General features: G+C 39.7%; 1 protein-coding gene across 10 annotated transcripts in view; it reads left to right on the forward strand.

Annotated features, from left to right (window-relative positions):
• The window catches only part of MTA3 (metastasis associated 1 family member 3), a 226089-nt gene that overhangs the window by 167817 nt on the left and 37334 nt on the right, over positions 1-20938 (forward strand). For 7 of the 10 annotated variants that reach the window (XR_009248394.1, XM_058683177.1, XM_058683174.1 and 4 more), the window contains 4 exons: positions 2614-2802; positions 12505-12579; positions 14786-14844; positions 19914-20038. Coding sequence is in view for 9 of the 10 variants with exons in the window: in XM_058683177.1 (XP_058539160.1) it covers positions 2614-2802; positions 12505-12579; positions 14786-14844; positions 19914-20038 (448 nt within the window). In the remaining variant the exon portion in view is untranslated. The remainder of the gene's footprint in view (positions 1-2613; positions 2803-12504; positions 12580-14785; positions 14845-19913; positions 20039-20938) is intronic. The other 3 variants (XM_058683175.1, XM_058683180.1, XM_058683182.1) reach the window with 3 other exon arrangements.

A 20938-nucleotide genomic window follows, 5' to 3' on the forward strand; every position in this document is an offset into this window, starting at 1 on the left:
GGTCATAATCACTTATAAAGCCTGTGATGTTACTTTGGTTCTTTGAAACTCTGTGAGATAATAGCCTATCATCATTTGTAAAAGTGCCTGTAAGAGAAGCCTTTTCATCACCTCGCGTGAACAAAAGAACAAAGATCCTTTTATGCTTTGAGTGGCTGCTATAATATCAGCTGAGAAACACTCATTTAGTCTTGTGACTTTGGGTTTCAGAGTACCTGTTAATTATAAGAACTACTACCTCTTGAGGAATGTCAGCAGCAGAGTTAATTTGTATAATTATTGATTTTGAATACCATTTAATCTTCAGTTTTGTTATCCATTGTAAATTTAGTTTCAAAAATAACTGTTTATAGTAATATATTATTAATTGAAGGGATCCCTGCATGCTATTGAACTTTGCTTTCATTTTTGTAGATCACTTATCTAGGAACTAAATAATTTCAAGAATGATGTAAACTTATTTAACAGTGCACAGTACAGTGAAACTGATGAGTCTGTCAAGTGAGAAGTTTAGTTAGAAAAGTGGGGTTTCGTTGATTATGAAGTTTGCAGAGCACAAAGAGTAAAGATCCAAAGATCAAAAATTCTAACATTTTTGTAACCGTTGTTGTGGAAAGGTGAGAAGAAATTCACTTAAAAATTGAAGTTATTCCATGATTGTGACACATACAGCAAAAGACTATACGTGATCAGTGGTCCTAGCTGTGATTATGACTAAGGAACAGATAATGAGATTCCTGCTTGCTTTTGTTTTGTAGAATCCAGTGATTTATTTAAGAGAGATGTTAATCCTTATTAAAGCAGTTAGGTACTGTACCTTAAACATGTCTGTATGTCCTGAATCCCACCTTTAGTTCTGTCAACAAATTCATATTCAGTGTCTTAATGTATCACAGTATAAATAGGTCTTTTAATGCATACTGTAGCCAGTGATTTTTTCTCTTTAACAGGTGTTTGTTGATATTTGAGTTTATTTTATACTCCTGTATGAGTAGTAGGGAACTCACCAGTTAAATTTTAAGAGACATGTTGCCACATGGATGTGATACTATCCCCATTTGTGAAAATTTTAATATCGGTAGATACTGTGTACAAGGTGCAGGACTTGGCTTTCATATGGTAGAAAGTTTAAAAAAAAATTTTTTTTTTAATGTTTAGTTTTGAGAGAGAGAGAGAGAGAGCGCGCGCGCGTGAGTGGGCGTAAGGGGCAGAGAGAGGGGGAGACACAGAATCCGAAGCAGGCTGCAGTCTCTGAGCTGTCAGCGCAGAGCCAGATGTGGGGCTTGAACTCACGAACCGTGAGATCATGACCTGAGCCAAAGTCAGACGCTAAACCGACTGAGTCACCCAGGTGCCCCCATAAGTTAGAAAGTTTAATAGAACTAGTCCTCACTTGGTAAGGATTTGGTCACCTTGCCGACCAATTCTGGGCCACACCTCCATGCTTATCCAGACACAGCAGAGCCAGTCACCCTGTTCTGCAGTTTTCCTTCCACATATACAAATGTGTGTATATGTTAATGAATTTCTGGTTCTCCAGTAGAAATACCATCACAGGTTTTTCAAACTTTAAAGTTTTGGAACCTAAGTTTCTTCACAGCTTCTGATGGGAAGAAGAATGTGTTTTAAATAAGCCAGACCCAAGGTACTTTTGCAAAAAAACAGGTATATTATCCTAATCTATCTTTTCCTCGTTTCAAATTGCTCTTTATATCATTCTCTCCTGAAATATGTAGGAAACCCATGCCAGCCTAGCTGATTCAAGCAAGCCTAGTCATCTGTTCTTGGTCTTAGAAGATCTCAACCAGTTACTGTTTTTACATGGATATGTGTTTTGTTTTGTTTGTGTAACATGGATGTGTAGTTTTGTTTCGTCGCCCTGATTCTCAATTCCATTGTTTTCTGTAACTCTCGTTCTTAGTGCATCATTGTCTTAATCCAACCTGGGAATATTTTTTCTCTGTCTGATACATAATCTATTATTCCCTTGTCAAGGAAGGCTGTGACAACCCTGTATAATAGGTGAAGTGATTCTGGCACTTTTAACTGAAAGGATGGTGAAACTTACTGGCTTCCCAGTTAATACCTGTGCCCGGAGGCCCTGGATTTTCATGGTTAGGTTACTGTAACAAATGAATGCATTTTTTTAAATACACACCTTATAAATCAACATTTTCTTAAATCAGTAAATGACATTTTAAATAGGTAATCTGTTTTTTAAATGTTTTCTTAATTTTGTTACTTAAAAAATAAACACTTGGGGCGCCTGGGTGGCGCAGTCGGTTAAGCGTCCGACTTCAGCCAGGTCACGATCTCGCGGTCCGTGAGTTCGAGCCCCGCGTCAGGCTCTGGGCTGATGGCTCGGAGCCTGGAGCCTGTTTCCGATTCTGTGTCTCCCTCTCTCTCTGCCCCTCCCCCGTTCATGCTCTGTCTCTCTCTGTCCCAAAAATAAATAAAAAACGTTGAAAAAAAAATTAAAAAAAAAAAATAAACACTTAGGTATATTAGTGTTAATTCAGTGCATCATGCATTTTAGTATTCCTGTTCTTAAATAATCTGGCAAGTTTGCATTTCTGACTGATCTTTTCTCTCCATTTTGTTTGTTTTCTTTAGTTTCATGCTATGGATACATTGTATAGGCACAGCTATGATTTAAGCAGTGCAATTAGTGTCTTAGTACCGCTTGGAGGGCCTGTTTTATGCAGAGATGAAATGGAAGAGTGGTCAGCTTCTGAAGCTAGTTTATTTGAAGAGGCACTGGAAAAATATGGCAAAGACTTCAATGACATACGTCAAGACTTTGTAAGTAGAAAACTGCACCTAAAATGTTGGATGGGAATATTTTATCTTTGTTAAAAAGCTGGTAAACCTTAAAGTTTTCATTTAGCAAGCTTGCAACATAGTAATGTTTATCCGCTCAACATAGAATGAAGGCTAGTCTTGCAGAGAGAGAAATTGACATTTGTTCTGGGAAGCAGTTATAAAACCTGGGATCAGGAGGCTCTGAATTCCAAGTTTAAAATATGGATGGCTTTTCTAACCATTTGCACAAAATATTTCTGAGGTCTGCTTTAAGTTTGTTGCTCTCCTTTGGACCTTCTATATTTTTCTAGTTATCTTACTAATTGTTGAGCCTGAGTTTGATGTGGTCCTTTAATATGGAAACAACCTGTAGCAAGCAGTATGGAAAATTTGCTTTATGGGTCCGTCCTTGACTCCTCTTAATGATACATAGTTTCTCACTTGCATTTTATTTTTTTTTTTAATTTTTTTTTTTCAACGTTTTTTATTTATTTTTGGGACAGAGAGAGACAGAGCATGAGCGGGGGAGGGGCAGAGAGAGAGGGAGACACAGAATCGGAAACAGGCTCCAGGCTCCGAGCCATCAGCCCAGAGCCCGACGCGGGGCTCGAACTCACAGACCGCGAGATCGTGACCTGGCTGAAGTCGGACGCTTAACCGACTGCGCCACCCAGGCGCCCCTCTCACTTGCATTTTAAATACTAGATAATCTGGCCTACTTTTATGTACTTCCTTTTGTCCTTGTATGTTTGGAATTGCTCTCTTTAATTAAGCTTTTAATCTCTTTGAAATGGGGAAATTTCTATTTGAGAAGTCCATTGATAACTTCCTAGGATAATTATCCTTTCTAGATTATCCAGTTCGTTGGTGTATAATTGTGAATAGCAGTCTCTTATATTCCTTCTTATTTCTGCAGTATCAGGTATAACGTCTCCTCTGATTCTCCTTTCTGATTTTATTTATTTCAGTCTTCTCTCTCTTTTTTTAGACTCGTTAAAGTTTGTCAGTTTGGTTTTATCTTTCCAAAAAAAGAACTCTTAGTTTCATTGATCTTTTGTTTTTCTAGTTTATACTTCATTTATTTCTGCTTTGACCTTTATTGTTTCCTTCCTTCTACTGACTAGATATACTCTTTTTCCTTCATTTTTCTTCGTTTCACTCTGACTGGATAATTTCTAATGACCTGTTTTTGAGTTCACAAATGTCCATTATTGATGTTCCATCTTACATTTCTCATTGTATTCTTCAGTTTTAGAACTTGTGTTTGTTTGTTTTATGATTTCTTTCTCTCTGTTGAACTTATTTTGTGTATTGTTTTCCTGGTATTGGGGTCTATGTCCTGATTTCAGTTCTATCTGTTGTTATGCCCAGAATTCGTGATCCCCAAAGACCACTACACTAGGGAGCCGAGTCCGATGTAAAAGCAAAAGAGCCTTTATTCGAGCTAGCTCGAGCTCAATCTCCTACCTGCACCGACGCAGCTGTGAGATACCAGGGAGAGAGAGCGAGTTTCAAAAGGACAAAGGTTTTATTGGGGCCTAGGGGCAGTTGGTGAGGTAATGGCTGTGGCCTCAGCTGATTGGCTGGTGAAGGGTCCGAGTCCTGTTAGGCAGGTGGGGGGGGGGGGGGGGTTGCTCAAGGGGAGGAGGTGTGGTCAAGGTGAAGGACACAGAACAAGATGGAGACGGCCGGCATAGGCCCGCCCTTTCATCTGTATTTTCCTGTAGCTCACTGAGCTTCCTTAAAACCGTGATTTTGAAATTATTATCAGGAAATCATAGCTCTCCATTTCTTTGGGGTCAGTTGCTGGAAGATTACTGTGTTTCTTCGGTGATGTCATGCTTCCTTAACTTCGTATTTCTTATAGCTTTGTGCTGATGTTTGTGCATTTGATTGATCAGTCACCTCTACCAGACTTTACAGACTGGTTTTAGTGGGGAGGGAGAGACCTTCGCCTGCCGTGGATACAAGGGTGTGGGAAGCTTGTGTATGATGGTTCCAGCTCTTGGGAAGGCCCATCAGCATAGTGTACATTCAGTTCCATCTGCTGAGGTCAGTTGTCGGTTGAGATTGCAGGGGTCCTCAACGGCCCATTCTCTGGGTGTCTGCAGTGGCAGTGAAGGCTGCTGGGGATCTCCTGATCTCTTTCTCCCCCATGGGGTGTGTCATTGCCGAAGGGATCCCTCTTGGCATTGGATCTGGCTTCAGGGTACCTTTGCCATGGCAGTGGTGCCTGGATCAGCTTGGGTCAGAACCAGGAGCGGAGCATGTATGCTCCCAGAGTGACAGCAGCCTGGGGTCTGGTGTGCTGGCTAGCCTGCAGTGTCGGTGACCAAGAGGTGAACACATGCAGAACCACCATGGAACCAAGGTCTGAAGTGTGGGTGCATGTGGAGCGGCCAGAGTTCTGGGGTCCCGGATATGCACAGGGTTGGAGATGGGGGCTGGCAGCCCTGTTCCTGGGGTGGGGACACAGCAGCATCTGGGAGGGGTGGAGCAGCATCTCCCTCCCTAGGAAGTCAGTATCAGCAGTGGCTGTTGGTTACCTCAGTGGCAGAAGCCGTCAGTTTCCTCTGCAGAATAGGCTGCTGGAGTCCACGCCAACAAATACTACAGAGTCCTCAGCTGTGCACATGGCAGGGAGTCTGCAGCTGTCATGAAGGCTGTTGAGGTCCTCGAGATCCTCAGTGGCAGTGGCTGCCAGGCTCCTCTGCAGAGCGGGCCACTGTGGACCACACTGGCACCCACTTACACTGATAGCCTTTACCCTTCTTCTTTGTTCTTAGCCGGTTCCAGGTGTCTCAGCTAAGCCTACCTCCCTGGTGATCCTTTTTCTGTGGTTATTCTTCATCTTTTGCGCCACTGTGTTGCCATAGCTTCTTATTTAACTCTGATCCTCCCAGGGCTGTTTTCATTGTCCATAGCTGTGGGATACAAAGACAGATGTCTCCTGTCATAAAATGTTATAAAGTGGTTATTGTTCTAAAGTGGTTCCTAATTTCATATTATCCTTCGAAGATCTGTGGGATGGATCTGTAGTGATGCCCCCTCACATTCCTGATACTGGTAGTTTTCCTCATCAGTCCAGCAAGGACTTAATCGATGTTTTTGACCTTTGCAAAGAACCAGTTTTTTGCTTGCTTGATTTTTGTTGTTGTTTGTTTGTTTCATTAACTTCCACTTTTATGTTTGTCATTTCCTTTCTTCAGCTTGCTTTGTGCTGAAGTGCTTTGTCTTTTCCTAGTATCTTTTTAAGGTTGAAACTTTTCTTGTAATCATTTGTTGAGAGTGTACTTAGCTGACAGTGATTTTAGCCTTATCTTAAAATTGTCTTCCTGTCCTCTTTAACAAAAATGTTATTCTTTTTCTTTTTTTTTTTTATGTTTGTTTATTTTTGAGAGAGAGAGAGAGAGAGAGAGAGAGAGAGAGACTGAGTGTGAGCGGGAGAGGGGCAGAGAGAGAGAGAGAGAGGGAGACACAGAATCCAAAGCAGGCTCCAGGCTCTGAGCTGTCAGCAGAGCCCGACGTGGGGCTCGAACTTAAAAACTGTGAAATCATGACCTGAGCCAAAGTCGAATGCTTAACTGACTGAGCCACCCAGACACCCCAAAAATGGTATTCTTTGTAGAATTCATTTTTTTTTCTTTTTCTCTTTCAGTGCTCTAAAGGTGTATCTCTATCTGGCTTACGTAGTTTCTGATGAGAAGTTCTTACGTATGTGAATGTTTCTTTTTCTTTGTGCTCAAGATTTTGTCTTTACCTTCAGTTTTGGGTTTTGTTTGTTTGTTTAATAGCAGTTTTATTATTACTACAATGCACCTGGGTATATTTTTCTTTGTAATTATTTTAATGAATTTCTGAGAACTAAGGTTTACTCTTTGTGTATTAGTTTGTATAATTTATAATTTAGATTGATCTATTTTTCAGTGCACTAATTTTCTCTGCCATGTCCAGTATACTGATAAACTTCTTAAAGGAATTCTTCAAATATGTTAGCATATTTTGCTAACATTTATGTTTTCTTTCTTTTTTTTTTTTTTTAATTTTTTTTTTAAACGTTTTTATTTATTTTTGAGACAGAGAGAGACAGAGCATGAATGGGGGAGGGTCACAGAGAGAGGGAGACACAGAATCTGAAACAGGCTTCAGGCTCTGAGCTGTCAGCACAGAGCCCGATGCGGGGCTCGAACTCACGGAGTGTGAGATCATGACCTGAGCCGAAGTCGGACACTCAGCCGACCGAGCCACCCAGGCGCCCCTATGTTTTCTTTTTTATGCTTTTCTCTGTTTAAATCCTTATCTATTCATGTGTGCTGTCTTACCTTTTTAACCCAGTCCTTTAATACATTAATCTAATCTGTAGTTGGACCAGGTTTGGATTTGTTGGTTGTTCTGTTTACCTTCAGGGTACCGCTGTATTGGAAGGCCTAACCAAAAATTTCATGTGCCGCCTTGATATCTTTGAGCCTCACTGGGCCACAAAAACTTCACTGTGAGTTCCACTCCTTTTGCCAAATATATCCTTCACCAGCAGGAAAGACTCCCCACCTGCCCAGTTCTAGCTCCCCCGCAGCCTTCAACCTCATGGGTTTCACTTCCCTGCTAGCCTGCAGAATTACTGAGACAGGCCAGTCACATCTTCCCCTGGGAACTCTCTTCAGAACCAGGGCACACCTCACCCTCTTGTTACACAGAACCTCACTTCCGCAGCCCCTAGTGACTCGCTGTGGCCCTACATGGTGTCATCTTCCCCTGGACTGTGAGTATCTGTGACTAATAAACCAGTCAGACTCCTCTGTTTTGTCTTCAGTGTCGTGTGTTGTACGTCCTGGCCATCTGATACTGTTTTGAGGGGCAGGTTCCTCCCCTCACTGAAGCAATAAATAGGAGGTGATCTGAACATTCACAGACATCAAATTCTTACCTATGCTTAATGTGGGGCCTGGAATGTGGGAGAGTTTCTTCAGTGCTCCTGTCTCAACGTCAGCAGGCCCAACTACTACAGGGCCTGTCTCCACGTTTTGATAAGTTGTGTTTTCATTTTCATTGCATCAGTATTTTTTGTTTTTCTTTCTGATTTTCTTCTTTGGCTCATGGATTATTTAGAGGTAAGTTCCACGTATTTGCATCTTTTTCACATATTTTTGTTACTGAAGTCTAGTTTAATTCTGTTGTGATCAGAAAACATACTTTGTAAAAAAAATCAAATTTTACATTTTTGAGATGTGATTCTCATCCTGTATATGGTCTTACTATGGTGAATGTTCCATGTGCTCTTGAAAAGAAGAGATATTTTGCTATTTGGTGGAATGTTCTATAAATGCTACTTAGGTCAGATTTATTGATGGTGTTCAAGTCTTCTGGAGCCTTACTGATTTTCTGTCTACCTGTTCTGTTGAGAGAGTAGTATTGAAAGCCTCTAGCTATGCTTGTGAATTTTTCTGTTTTTCTTTTCAGTTACAATAGGTTTTTGCTTTAATTATGTTGAATCTCTGTTATTAGGTACATACATTGAGGACTGTTATGTTCTCATAATGAATTGACCCTTTTGTCTTTACATCATGCCTCTTTATCCATGGTAATATTCCTTATGGTGAGGTCTATTAATATAACCCCTCCAGCTTTATTCTGTTGATTACATGGTATATGTTGTTTCCATCACTTTATTTGTGTCTTACTTATGTTCGAAGTGGGCTTTTTGTAGACTGAATACAATAGGATCTTTTTTTTTTTTTAAACCAGTCTAACAGTCTTTACCTTTTACTTGGATTGTTTAGACCATTTACCTTTAATGTAATTATCAATATTACAAGTTTTGGTTTAAACCAGTCATCTTCCCATTAATTTTCCATTTGTCCCATTGTTCTTTGTTCTTTTCCCCTTTTTAAAATTAATTAAAAAAAATTTTTTTATGTTTGTTTTTGAGAGACAGAACACAGTTGGGGGAAGGACAGAAATAGAGAGAGAGACACAGAATTCGAAGCAGACTCCAGGCTCTGAGCTGTCAGCACAGAGCCCGACACAGGGCTAGAACCCACTAACTGTGAGATCGTGACCTAAGGTGAAGTTGGATGCCTAACCCACTGAGCCACCCAGGTGCCCCTTAAATTAATTTTTTTATTCCAGTTTTATTTCTACTAGTGACCTACCAATTAAACTTTTATTTTTGTAGTGGTTTACAGTATACATCTTTAATGTCCTACAGTCTGTCTTCAATCAAACTCACTTAGGTCACATAGATTATAAGAACCATGTGATTGGGATGCCTGGTTGGTTCCATCCATAGAGCATGTGACTCTTAATCTCTAGGTCGTGAGTTCAAGCTCCAAGACCCATATTGGGTGTAGAGCTTACTTAAAAAAGAAGAGGAAGAACCATGTGACAATATATTTCCAGTTCCTCCCTCCCATTCTTGTGCTTTTTTTGTCATATATAATTCTGGCTATGTTCTAAATCCCACAGTGAATTATAACTTTTTTGGCTTTAGACTGTGATCTTTTTAAAGAGATTTTTAAAAATATTTTTCCCCCATGTTTATTTATGTATTGTTATTTATTTTTAAAAATGTTATCACTTCTGCTCCTCTTCATTTATTTGTGTAGATTCAAATTACATCACCACCACCACTTCTCGGCCTTTTAGCTAAGATCAAGTGCAAATTACATCACTGCCAACAGGGGCTTTCTCAGGTTTCCTGCTCTGGCCCAGATCTTTCTGATGAACACCTGATGGAGACCCGTGGCAAATGTGGATGGATTCCCCTAGTGTCTAGAGATCCCATAGATGCTACAACAGTTGTCCTAGCTCACTGTTGACCTTTAATAATTTGGTAAATTTTTGGCTGTTTTCTTCTTACTTTGTTTTTATTTGTTATCTTTATTTATTTATTTATTTATTTATTTATTTATTTATTGGTGCTTTGCCAAAGTAAAAGTAGCTCATGAGTCTAGTCTTTGAGTACTGAGTGACTTTGGAATCCAGTTCAGTTGATTGTCTTGTAACATTAGCTCAAGAATCGGTATGGTTTTGTAGGTTATCTGGGTGTTTTCTTCTCATTTTTAAGGTGGGAATGACATTATCTAGCTTAGGGCCTGCTTGGGATTCTCCCTCCCTCTCCCTCTCTCTTCGTCCCTCTGCCCCTCATCCCCAACTCATTCACTCTCTTAAAAAAAAAAAAAAAAAATGGAATTGGGCTGCTGAAGGAAAATAATTATGATAAACAAGGAAGGCAATATAGATAGCTTCTTTAGTCTTCCTTTCTCTTTTCTGAAACTCATCCTGAGGCCTTCATTGGCATTCAAAATCAAATTCCCCCAATGTGCTCTCCTTAGTACCTTTGATGACCAGAGTTCTCAACTTGGTAGCATAACCCAAACCTTTATTCCTGAGGGTTCTGAGCCCTGAGTTAGAAGCTGTTCTGTGAGAATAAGTCATTCATTAGTCTGTGGTTGGTATTGCTAGCCAATGCATTACAGGCAGAAAAGGCAAATCATATTTAGAATAATTGTCTATTCAACAAGAACAAGATGTCTGTTCATTCCAGGATGCTGAGAGTCTAATGTAACTGACATGTTACCAGGAATGGTGCCATGTTGGAAGCCCAGTGTACATTGTTCCTTGCAGATTGGACACCTGGAGTAATCAGATCAAATTTGGTGAGAGGATGTCCATGTAGGGGTACCCATATGTAATCTGCTTGCCTCTGTGTCCATTTTGTTGATGTGTCCTTTGAACAATCATTGTTGTGGCTAGGGAAACAGGCTGGCTGATAACCCTAGAGATCATCTTGCCCTCTTGATGTTAAGAGACCCTCCTCTCCAGAAGGAGCCTTTGATAAACATGGGGATATAAAGATCCTCACACTTAGGCCCATCAAGAAGTGTCTGTCCCACAAACCTCTTTCCTAAGCCTCATTGTTACCAACCTTCTAATCTGCTTCCTTTCAAGTCCCTCCCTGATCATTGTGACAGGTAGATAACCACTCTCCCTGAGTGGGTATGGATTAGTACCTCTGGCCAGCTTTCCTTCAACTCAGACTAGGAAACCAGATGGTGACTCTAATGCCCTGCCCTTTTAAAGGATCTTTCTTCTTCACTGTGCTTTAGAGCCACCCCTGCTCGGGGCCAAAATGCTGCAGCAGAATTCTGGCTCATGCCGGTATATCATGCAAAGCCATCTGCCACATTCAGATTTTTTTCCTTCTCACTTGACAGGTCATAGGGAACTCCTGTGGAGCCATGAGAGTTGAGGGAGAAATGATACTGCAACAGGAGTAGACACACTGGGACATGTCATTTGTGCCTTCAGGGCTATACTTCTTGATAAGAGAGTGGTGGTGCTGAGCACAGCTGATTAGGACTTGATGGCTCAGATAAAATCTGGCTGATGATGAAGCTCAGGTTGCATAGTCACTTGGTTTCCTTTTCTCAGGCTTCCAGGTAAATAAATGAACGCCAGGGGTGTTTCTCAGGTGAAGAATAGTTAGCAGATGAAGAGGTCTTAGCTTGCTTGAAGCCCTAGGGGACTGTGCCCGTGACTGTCCTCTGAGGTCTTGCCTTGTGAGGTCTTGCCATGTGAGGTCTTGCCCCATCCCTCAGACACTTTCAACTCCCATTAGATTGCTTGTTGGGTTGTAGAAAACTGTTTGCTTTAGCTGCAACGCACATGCCAGTGGCTGTGCTGATTGGGTCCTTTAAAGAGACCACATTCGTAACTGCTGTTGGAGTTGCTACCCAGTTAAGCTTAAAATAATTTCCTTTCTCAAAACTCCCATCTGTTTTCTTTTCATAGCAAACAGGTGAGTGAAATGTTGAGGTGATTAAAGAATAGTGTGGATATTGTACACATGGATTTCAAGCAGACCTCCAGCTGCAGTGGGGTCTGGGAAGTACTGTTTTGATTCTCTAATCCCGATGGTGCATTAGGGCAAGTTAGCTAGAAGTCAGAGAGAGTGCTGAGTCACCTATCTGTAGAATCTGATGCAACCGCTACAAACTGTGACCGTTGACAGTCATTCGCTTGAAGGTTTGATCTATTCCCATGTGCATCTGGGATGACTGACAGATTTCCCTTTACAGAGGGAATATACTGACATATTCCTGAATATATTCTTTGGCTGTGGGTCTCCTTAGTGGGCGTTCATTTGGCCAGTTTTGAATAATTATGGTAAAGCTTCCTGTTTTTCAAATGCAAGACTACACTCAACTGTGTACTCTTTCAGAGGCTTAGGTTTTATTTTATTTGTAACAAAATAGGTGAAAATAAAGCAGTTTTGGAAAAGATGAGAACGGTTACTGCAGAGACCAAACGACACCCAGTTGTAGCTGGCATCTTTGGAAGTTAAAGTAACTTGGGCTAAATCTATTTAAATGTCATTTCTAAACATTGTGCTACTTCAGTGCCACCTGTAGCCCGAGAATAACTTTCCTGAATAGGTCCTGAAATATTATCAGTCGTAATGTTTATCATCTGTAACAAAATGGGAGCTGAGAAATAGACTGTGTTGTTTTAGAGTTTCTGACTGAATGTAACTTGTTTGGGGTACACTTTGCTAAGAATTAACTTTAGTTTTCTCAAATACTGCTCCTAGAGTGAATCTTCTGTGTGGATATTTGCCTCATTATTTTTTAAAACGTGACTTAAAAAAGAAAGCCGTTCCTACAGTAATGCCTTGTTTTCATTATCATGTTAAAATTTTTTCAGCTCCCTTGGAAATCATTGACTAGCATCATTGAATATTATTACATGTGGAAAACTACTGACCGATATGTGCAGCAGGTAATTTTCTTCATACTGCTACCAATACTATTGCATTAAAGTGAGCTTTCTTTTTAGATCTTAGTATTTTTTTTTTTTAACGTTTATTTATTTTTGAGACAGAGAGAGACAGAGCATGAACAGGGGAGGAGCAGAGAGAGAGGGAGACACAGAATCTGAAACAGGCTCCAGGCTCTGAGCTGTCAGCACAGAGCCCGACACGGGGCTCGAACTCACGGACCGTGAGATCATGACCTGAGCCGAAGTCGGACGCTTAACCGACCAAGCCACCCGGGCGCCCCTATATCTTAGTATTTCTTAGCAATACACTTAATTTTAAATTTGTTGGCTTTCTCTTTCCTATACTGTTTTTAACATCCTTAAGATGTTGTTTTAAGATTTTAGTTCTAGTATTTTCTGACTTCAAAGTCACTATGATAAATATTTTGGAAGGATGACAAGGGGAGATAACCACTAGAGAGGCAGTATTATCCTTGCAGGTGCCTGGTGCTTTGTCTCTTTCTGAGTATAGTTGATAGGAATGGCCTAAGATGTGAGGTCATTTTATGAAGTATTAGAAATTCAGATCAATGCCATCAACCATATAGTTTGATATATTTAAAAAAAATTTTTTTTGTGTGTTTTTATTTCTTTTTGAGACAGAGAGAGACAGAGCATGAGCTGGGGAAGGGCAGAGAGAGGAGGAGACACAGAATCTGACGCGGGCTCCAGGCTCTGAGCTGTCAGCACAGAGCCTGATGCGGGGCTCGAACTCACTGTGAGATCATGACCTGAGCTGAAGTCGGACGCTTAACCGACTGAGCCACCCAGGCGCTCCCAGTTTGAGATATTTTAAAAGATCTTCTGAAAACCTCCTTAGATGACATTTGTGTCATATATACATCTTTGACCTTAACTGTTAGTCTTACTAGTTTGATGGTCTGGTAGTATGCATAAGTTTTTCTCCAAAATTATTTCTAAAAGCAGGGAATCTTTTAATTTGAGTCTTTCCTTAATGTTCCAAGTTGAGGTAAATCTCTAAATTACTTATTTTGAGTACTATTACTTTGGGGGAAAGGTACATTTTCCTTAGTGACTTCAGTCAATACTTGTTTTTAGATTCTTCTAGTCATAGGTTAGAGGTGGTAAAGAAAGGAGCAAATATATTTAACACAGACATTATTTTCCCTAAGTTATGTGATCATACAGTGACAAGTGTTGGATACTAAATGATCATAGTGAGTTGTCGAGGTCATGAATAATGAAGAGATACCCATGGCTTATTGAAAAATTTCTGGTGTCAACATCATAATACAAAAGTGCTTATTTTAAACAACATAGGTAGAAGTGAAGACCATGTGCTCTGGAAACTTGAATTTTTCAGGGCAAAAAAAGTCCCTTAAAGGTGGTGGAGATGATGGCATCATGAGTGGTTGAAAAGTGGTTTTTGAATTAAATTATTTCCAAAAATTTCTACTCTGTCTCTAAAAATTTTAAGTTGTCGCCTTAAATGTTTTGTTTTTTTTTTTTCTCCTCATTGAGAAAGTGGATGAATGCCTTACATTCTGTTTTGTCTTCTTTTTGGATATCTACAACATGTATTTTTTTTCCTTCCTTGCTTATATTCATTTACTGTGTTGATCATTTTCTGGAAATGATTACATAATCTTTCCCCTATTCCTTTACCTACATTTGGCTTTTAAAATCTGATGTGAGTTCAGCCAGCTTTAAAGTTTATTGCGTATCTCTTAACATTTGAGGATAAATGTTTATTTAATTGTACTTGGGAGAGTTGTCTCTTTCTTTTGCATGGACCTTGGAAACTAATCATTTTTCCAAAAAAAAATTTTTTAAAGCAGAGTGTGTGTGTTTCTCCCAGAAGGGCTGTAAAGAAAGTAGAAACTAAATTTGAAAAGTAAAAATGGTTACTTGTGAGCCCTGTTTACTCACTCAGGGAGCAGTGGAAACTTCACTTGTTTACAGCTTTATTTTTAAAACCTATGTCTCAAATGTTATTAATACTTGCAGTCTGAACCTCGGAATCTAGTCAGTTGTCTTACAGAACACTGCAGTTTAACGTGCACAGGAAGGGAAAGGCCCTTCTTAAAATGGCAATTTGTGCGAACGATGTTTTAATATTTCATTTTCATGTGAATTTTCTAAGACAATGAAGTGGCAATAATTATTAGCCTTGTACGTAAAATATTTTATCTGTCTTTTGAATTAGAAACGTCTAAAGGCAGCAGAAGCTGAGAGTAAACTGAAACAAGTGTATATCCCAACTTAGTAAGTAATGGAAATCTTTTTAAATATTTGTCATGGTATTAATTCTATCAAAACAAAATATGTAATTGTGGTCAGTTTCAGCTAAATTCGGATTTCTTTGTGTATCTTATTTTCTTCCACTACAAAGCATGAGACTTGCTTTCCATTATACCACGACAGTGATTTTTTTCTTTTTTTTAGAAAGAAAATTGGCTGATGGGTGAAACCCCAAGGAGACAAAAGGACTAAAGGGAAAATAAAATACCCACAGTATACTTCTAGGAACGTTGCAGGGAAAGCATCAGAAAACTAACCTGTGAAACTCTATTACTTGAAACAAATGTGTTTCAGAAAGCTAAGCAGCTTTTGAAACTATGTTATGGAACGGAGTTTTGGGGGATGGGTAGTTCACATTGCCTTTTTGAGGGTGTTGATTTGGTGGAGGATTTTACAGTGTTTGCTTGGGAGAAGGGTGAGAGAAAGCAGTAAGAACCATACTTTGTTGGATGAGTAATGAATAGATGTCAGCTGTCTCACATGGCTGGTGTTCTATCATCATTATTTTGGGGGCTTAGAAATCACTATCATATCAAAATGAATGCCAGTTTGCTTTTCATTTGCTACATTTTAAATGAATTGTAATTTTTTTTTTTTTTTTTTGAGATCTTTAGAGTTCGTTGTTCATTTGTTCAGGAAAATTTGGTTTATCAAGCACCTAGTGCTATACTAGGGTCTTTGGGGTTTAAAATGAAATTTTCTCAAAGTGCTATCTACTGCTCCAAGATTTTTCTCACTCTGTGTTTAGTGTAGTCTTATACATAGCATTTTGTTTATTGAATTTTGATATATTAATACATATTTATATATATACATGAGGCCTCATAGACCATGAATTGTGATTTTTTTTAATGATTTTTTTTATCTCAAGGCAGATAACATGTAATTGACAGGATTCATAATTTTTATTCAGAGAGGTAATGTCCCTTCTGCAGTAGTTTCCAGTATTTTAGGATATTTTATTTGAGTAATTGGTAAAAGAGCGACTCCCCAAAGAGAACAGTGTTATGATTCATGTGTCAGATTTTCAGAGACAAGTGTGGCAGCTTTCTTGTGCGTTGTGGTGCTGTCACAGCAAAGGAAAAGTACGTTTAGCCAGTTTTCACCTACTAACCCAGATAATTGTTTCTGTTATGTTTTGCATTGACTTTGTGGGAGTCTCAATTTAAGTCAAAGGCCAGCACGCTCTAGTCTGCAGGCCATATCTGACCCGACGCCTGTTTTTGTAAAGAAAGTGTGGTTGGAACACACCCATACTCATTCATTTATGTGTTGTTTATGTCTGCTTTTGTGCTTCAGTGGCAGCGTTCAGTGGTTTTGACAGAAATTGTAATACCCACGGTACTTAAAATATTTACAGTGCCAACCTGATCTAAGTGAATGGTTTTTGAAGATCACGACAGTTTCTAGTCATAACTTGAAAAAAAGTTACATAAATCTTTATCTAAATAGAAGGTATGAAGTTACAGTGAGTTGGATAAGAATCTGAGTCCTTTGACGAATTTCACAATTAACTGTGAAATCGAGTATTTTGAAACAAATAATAGATTGAGAATTACGTTATGCTATCATTCTTTTGAGCCTGGCAGGCTTCTATATGCAGAGCACTTTGTTCAGTACTAGAGATAGAAAGGTTAAGAAGACAGGCTTCATTCTAGTGTGGGGAAGACAGATGCCAAACAGTTGCCTAGTGTGACAAGTACTGTAATGGAGAAGAATAGAATAGCTTTTATGAGAATTTACACCAGGGGACCAGACTCTGTTGATGCTGACAGGCAAGATTCCTTGTGGAAGTGAGTTTGAATGAACTCTGGAGGAGGAGGAAGAATTAACCAGTTGGTACAGGCTTTCCAGGTCAAGGGGATCCTGAGATTGGAAGGGGCAGAACATAGTTTAGGAGCCGAGAGAAAGGCAGTAGAGCTTTTATAAAGAGACTGGTGAGGTATGGGAGGCAGGGGCCAGGGTTTACCCATCTGATGAACAGTGGAAATGGATTTTAAACAGGAAAGTGTCATGACCAAATTTGTACTTTAAGATCACTGGCTATATTTTGGAAAACGGTTTGGGGAAGGGGGGTAATAGTGGATGTAAGGAGACCAATTTTGAAGTTCTTAGAGAAGAAAGATGACAGTAGCTTGACCTGGGGTTGTGGCCCTGGAAATGGTCTACCACTTGGAGGTGATTGACTTCTATGGAGGGGCAGAGGGGAAATATCAAGCTAGAGTCCCAGATTTCTGGCCAGTACAACAAGGTGGGTTACTGTGTTCTTCGCCAAGCTAAGACGCTGGCAGAGAAGCAAGTTAGGTCATTCTGAATTTGCTCTATCCCAAAAGGAGGTGTTGAATATGATGTCGGATATATTGGTCTTAAGCTCAGGGGAGAGTTTTGCGCTAGAGATAGAAATTTGAGCTCCATCAGCATATAATATTGTGTTTGAAACCATGGATGAGCTTTATTCGGAGGAAGAATAAGATAAAAGGGTCTTGGACCAAGCTTGAGGAAATCCAGAATTTCAATAAAGTAGGACAGCAAGGTGTGTGCATTATGACAAAAGCTGAGAGAGGAGTGTATTTCAAGGAGGGAAAGAGATTAATTAATTATGTCAGATGTTGATGAAAAATAGCCTGGGAATTTAGCAACATGGAGGTAGGTCACTGGTCATCTATAATGTAATGGTGAAGACTGCGTATGAACTAAGGAACTGCAGACAGGACTAGCAGCACTCAACGAAACTGGCTGGAAAGGTCAGTTGAGAGAACTCTTTGAGGGGCTGGTTGGAAAAGAGTAACAGGTTTTTTTGATTGTTTTGTTTTTTTAATGTTTATTTTTGAGAGAGAGCAAGGGGGGCAGGGAGGGGCAGAGAGAGAGGGAGGCACAGAATCCAAAGCAGGCTCCAGGCTCTGAGTTGTCAGCACAGAGCCCGACACAGGGCTTGAACTCATGAACCGTGAGATCATGACCTGAGCTGAAGTTGGATGCTTAACCAACTTAGCCACCCAGGCGCCCCGGGAGTTTTTGAAGTAGGAGAAATAGGTTTACATGACCATGAGTAGGGTCCAGGAAAGAGAATTGAATGTACAAAATTCTCAGGAGGGCACTAGGGGTAGAATCTGGAATACAGATGAGGGAAGAGAGGTTTTGGTATTAGATTAAAGGGCAGTTTCATATAATGCAGCTTTAAAAACTTTTTTTGGTATGTTTGTCTTAGAGTAAGTTTATTCAAATGGTCGCATTGACCTCGTTGGTCACCTGAGAATTAACCTGTAGGTACTTGAATTTGCAGAACTAATTAAAGTGATTCACACATCTATATTCATTGAGTCTTTGCACACTTGTTCTCCTTTTACAGTTATAATGAAGATCAGTGATTTATTCAGTCAAATAACATTCAAAATTCAATTGAACAACTAAAATTGTGTTTGCTTAAGGCAGCTCAATTGTGAATTTGTATTAGCTCTTTTTTAACACATATATTTAGCCCGGGTTTAAATGTCAGAAATTTTCATATTTGGGGGGAAGCCTTCTGATACCAGTCATTTGATTTAAGGGGCCATCACTTCTATCTATATATAGTAGATTTTTTAAAATTGAATATTATTATACACCCTTAGAAATCTTAGTCATTATAAATCACCACTTTTAGTTGTGTATGTTTTCAGCTGCAAACTTTAAGAAGAAAAATGCATTCTGTCTTGTTTAAAATATGTTTTAAAAAACGAATTGTCTTGAAAACACATTGCTGGCACAGGTTAGAAGTGTAAATAATAGCCCTGTTACAGAATAGGGACCTCAGTGCACACGGAGTTAAGTGATTTCTTCTGGGGTGGCGGAGAGGTATCACCTAAGAGTTACAGTACCAATGCCAGAAAGAAATCGTAATTTGCCATCAGGCCAAGTTTATACAATAGGCTTTCACTGGTAAATGGAATTGAACAGAGAACAGCAAAGAGGAAACTCCTGAGCCAACTCTGTGTTGAAACTCCAAGTGTGTTGTTAATTGTGAACTCTCATTATTTCAGTAGCTGTGGGGACATAGACTATAATCTGCATTTAGTCATTCAGCATTCATTGCTGACAAATAGTTGGCCACTTTATTTTGCTTGTCTTCTGTCTAGTAAATAGAAGTGGAAGCTTCTCTAGAATGAAAGCTCCTTGAGGTCAGGCACTTTTGTTTACAAGGCACTGAATAAATATGTTTAATGAACTATGAGTTTATTGAGAACATGCCATGTGCACCTGTGTTGTATTCTTAGGCCCGGCTTTATAAGCAGGGGAATTAGCTTACCCTACATGGGGAAAAGTTAGCCGTGTTTGCACAGTAAGTACAAGGTAATCTGGGCTACCTATTTCTAAGGAAGGATGGCCTGGGAAATTTTCATGTAGATACTTGATAGGTGTCTCCTTTTTCCTCTTCCTAAAATTTTTTCTTAAAAGGAAAAACTCAAAATAAATTGTGTTGGCTTTCCTAATTTAAAGTGCTATTGTAGTCTTCCTCATAAAAATTGAAATGTAGCAGTAGAAATTATTATCATAACCGGTTAAATCTCCTGAAATGCCAACAGCTTCCACTCAAGAGCCAACAACGCACAGAGTCTGCAGCTTTCACACCTGCAGCAGGGATGGCACAGTGGTTTTCTCTAAATACAACACTCTGCTTTGGCTTCATTTATTTGACCCCAAAAATTATCTTTTATTCTTAGGAGACTTCATGATAATAAAGCTTCATGTAATAAAGCTTAGGAACTTGTATCTTTTAAAAGCAGCAGAAGGTGTTCTAAGGAAATTGTATTTGGATGGCAAGAGCCAATGGCCCTATTTATTTTCTATCAGGCATAAGAGATTGGTTTTTACAGGGCCTTGTTTTGCAAAGATGAATGGTTTGAGTTCATTTTAACACCTCATTTTTACCAGCTTATTTCTTATTTACTAAACCTTCAGATGTTTATATGTAGTTAAGTCGCCGATGAGATACAGAGACTTTTGCCTTGTTATACAAGTCATTTTTATCACCTCCCTTTATATTTCATTGAAAGCAGCAAACCAAATCCCAACCAAATATCCGCCAGCAATGGCAAACCTGGTGCCGTGAATGGAGCCGTGGGGACCACATTCCAGCCACAGAACCCCCTCCTAGGGCGAGCCTGTGAGAGCTGCTACGGTAAGAGTTCTCCAGCAGGCCTTTCTTCTCTCCTTGAGGCACATTTGCGGTGGCATTGAGGGGTGGGGGGTGTCCTTTCATGGTGCTGCTCAGAGAGCAGCGGAACGAATACATGCCCGTCCGCCTGAACGCTGTATTTCGCTATTGAGTTTCCTTTGCTTTGCTCCTGTGGAGTCCTGTGTTGGTTGAGTATTCCGCAGCCGTGTTTGCTAAGCCGCAGAGTGGTTATTAGCTTTGTGCAAGCCACAGTCCCACAGAATATAGCAAATCCAATTTTGGAGTTTCTTAGTACACTTTGACAAATTAAAAGCTCCAGAAAATCCTGTCAGAAAGACCTGTGTGTGGATAAACTGCTATTTCTAATCCTCAGACCAGGTTCCCTCAGAATGCACTGGTTTGGGAGATGCTGTTCTAGGGTGTTTGCTTTTGCTTTCAGGACCCCAGTATATTTATTGGTGTTTATCCATGTCAAAACCTGTCAGACACTGACAGACGTTATATTTGACCTGGATGTTAAATTGGTTTGGTGAGATGAAGTAATTGGTACACTTTTGTTTTTTTTTATCTTGCCTTTTTTTTTTTTTTTGGTTTACTCTGTGTGTGTGTGTGTGTGTGTGTGTGTGTGTGTGTGTGTGAAGATTTTTTTTTTTTTTAAGTAATCTCTACACCCAACATGGAGCTCATACTCACAGCCCTGAGGTAAAGGGTCTCATGCTGTACCAACTGAGCCAGCCAGGCACCCCTTACTTTTTATATTTTTACATTATTTAAAATCTTGATGCGCCTGGATGTCTCAGTTGGTTGGGTATCTGACTCTTGATTTCAGTTCAGGTCATGATCTGTTCGTGAGATGGACCCTCAAGTCAGGCTCTTCTGCTCTGACAGTGTGGAGCCTGCTTG

The sequence above is a fragment of the Neofelis nebulosa genome, chromosome 9, assembly GCF_028018385.1.
Source record: "Neofelis nebulosa isolate mNeoNeb1 chromosome 9, mNeoNeb1.pri, whole genome shotgun sequence".
Classification (NCBI taxonomy): Eukaryota; Metazoa; Chordata; class Mammalia; order Carnivora; family Felidae; genus Neofelis; species Neofelis nebulosa.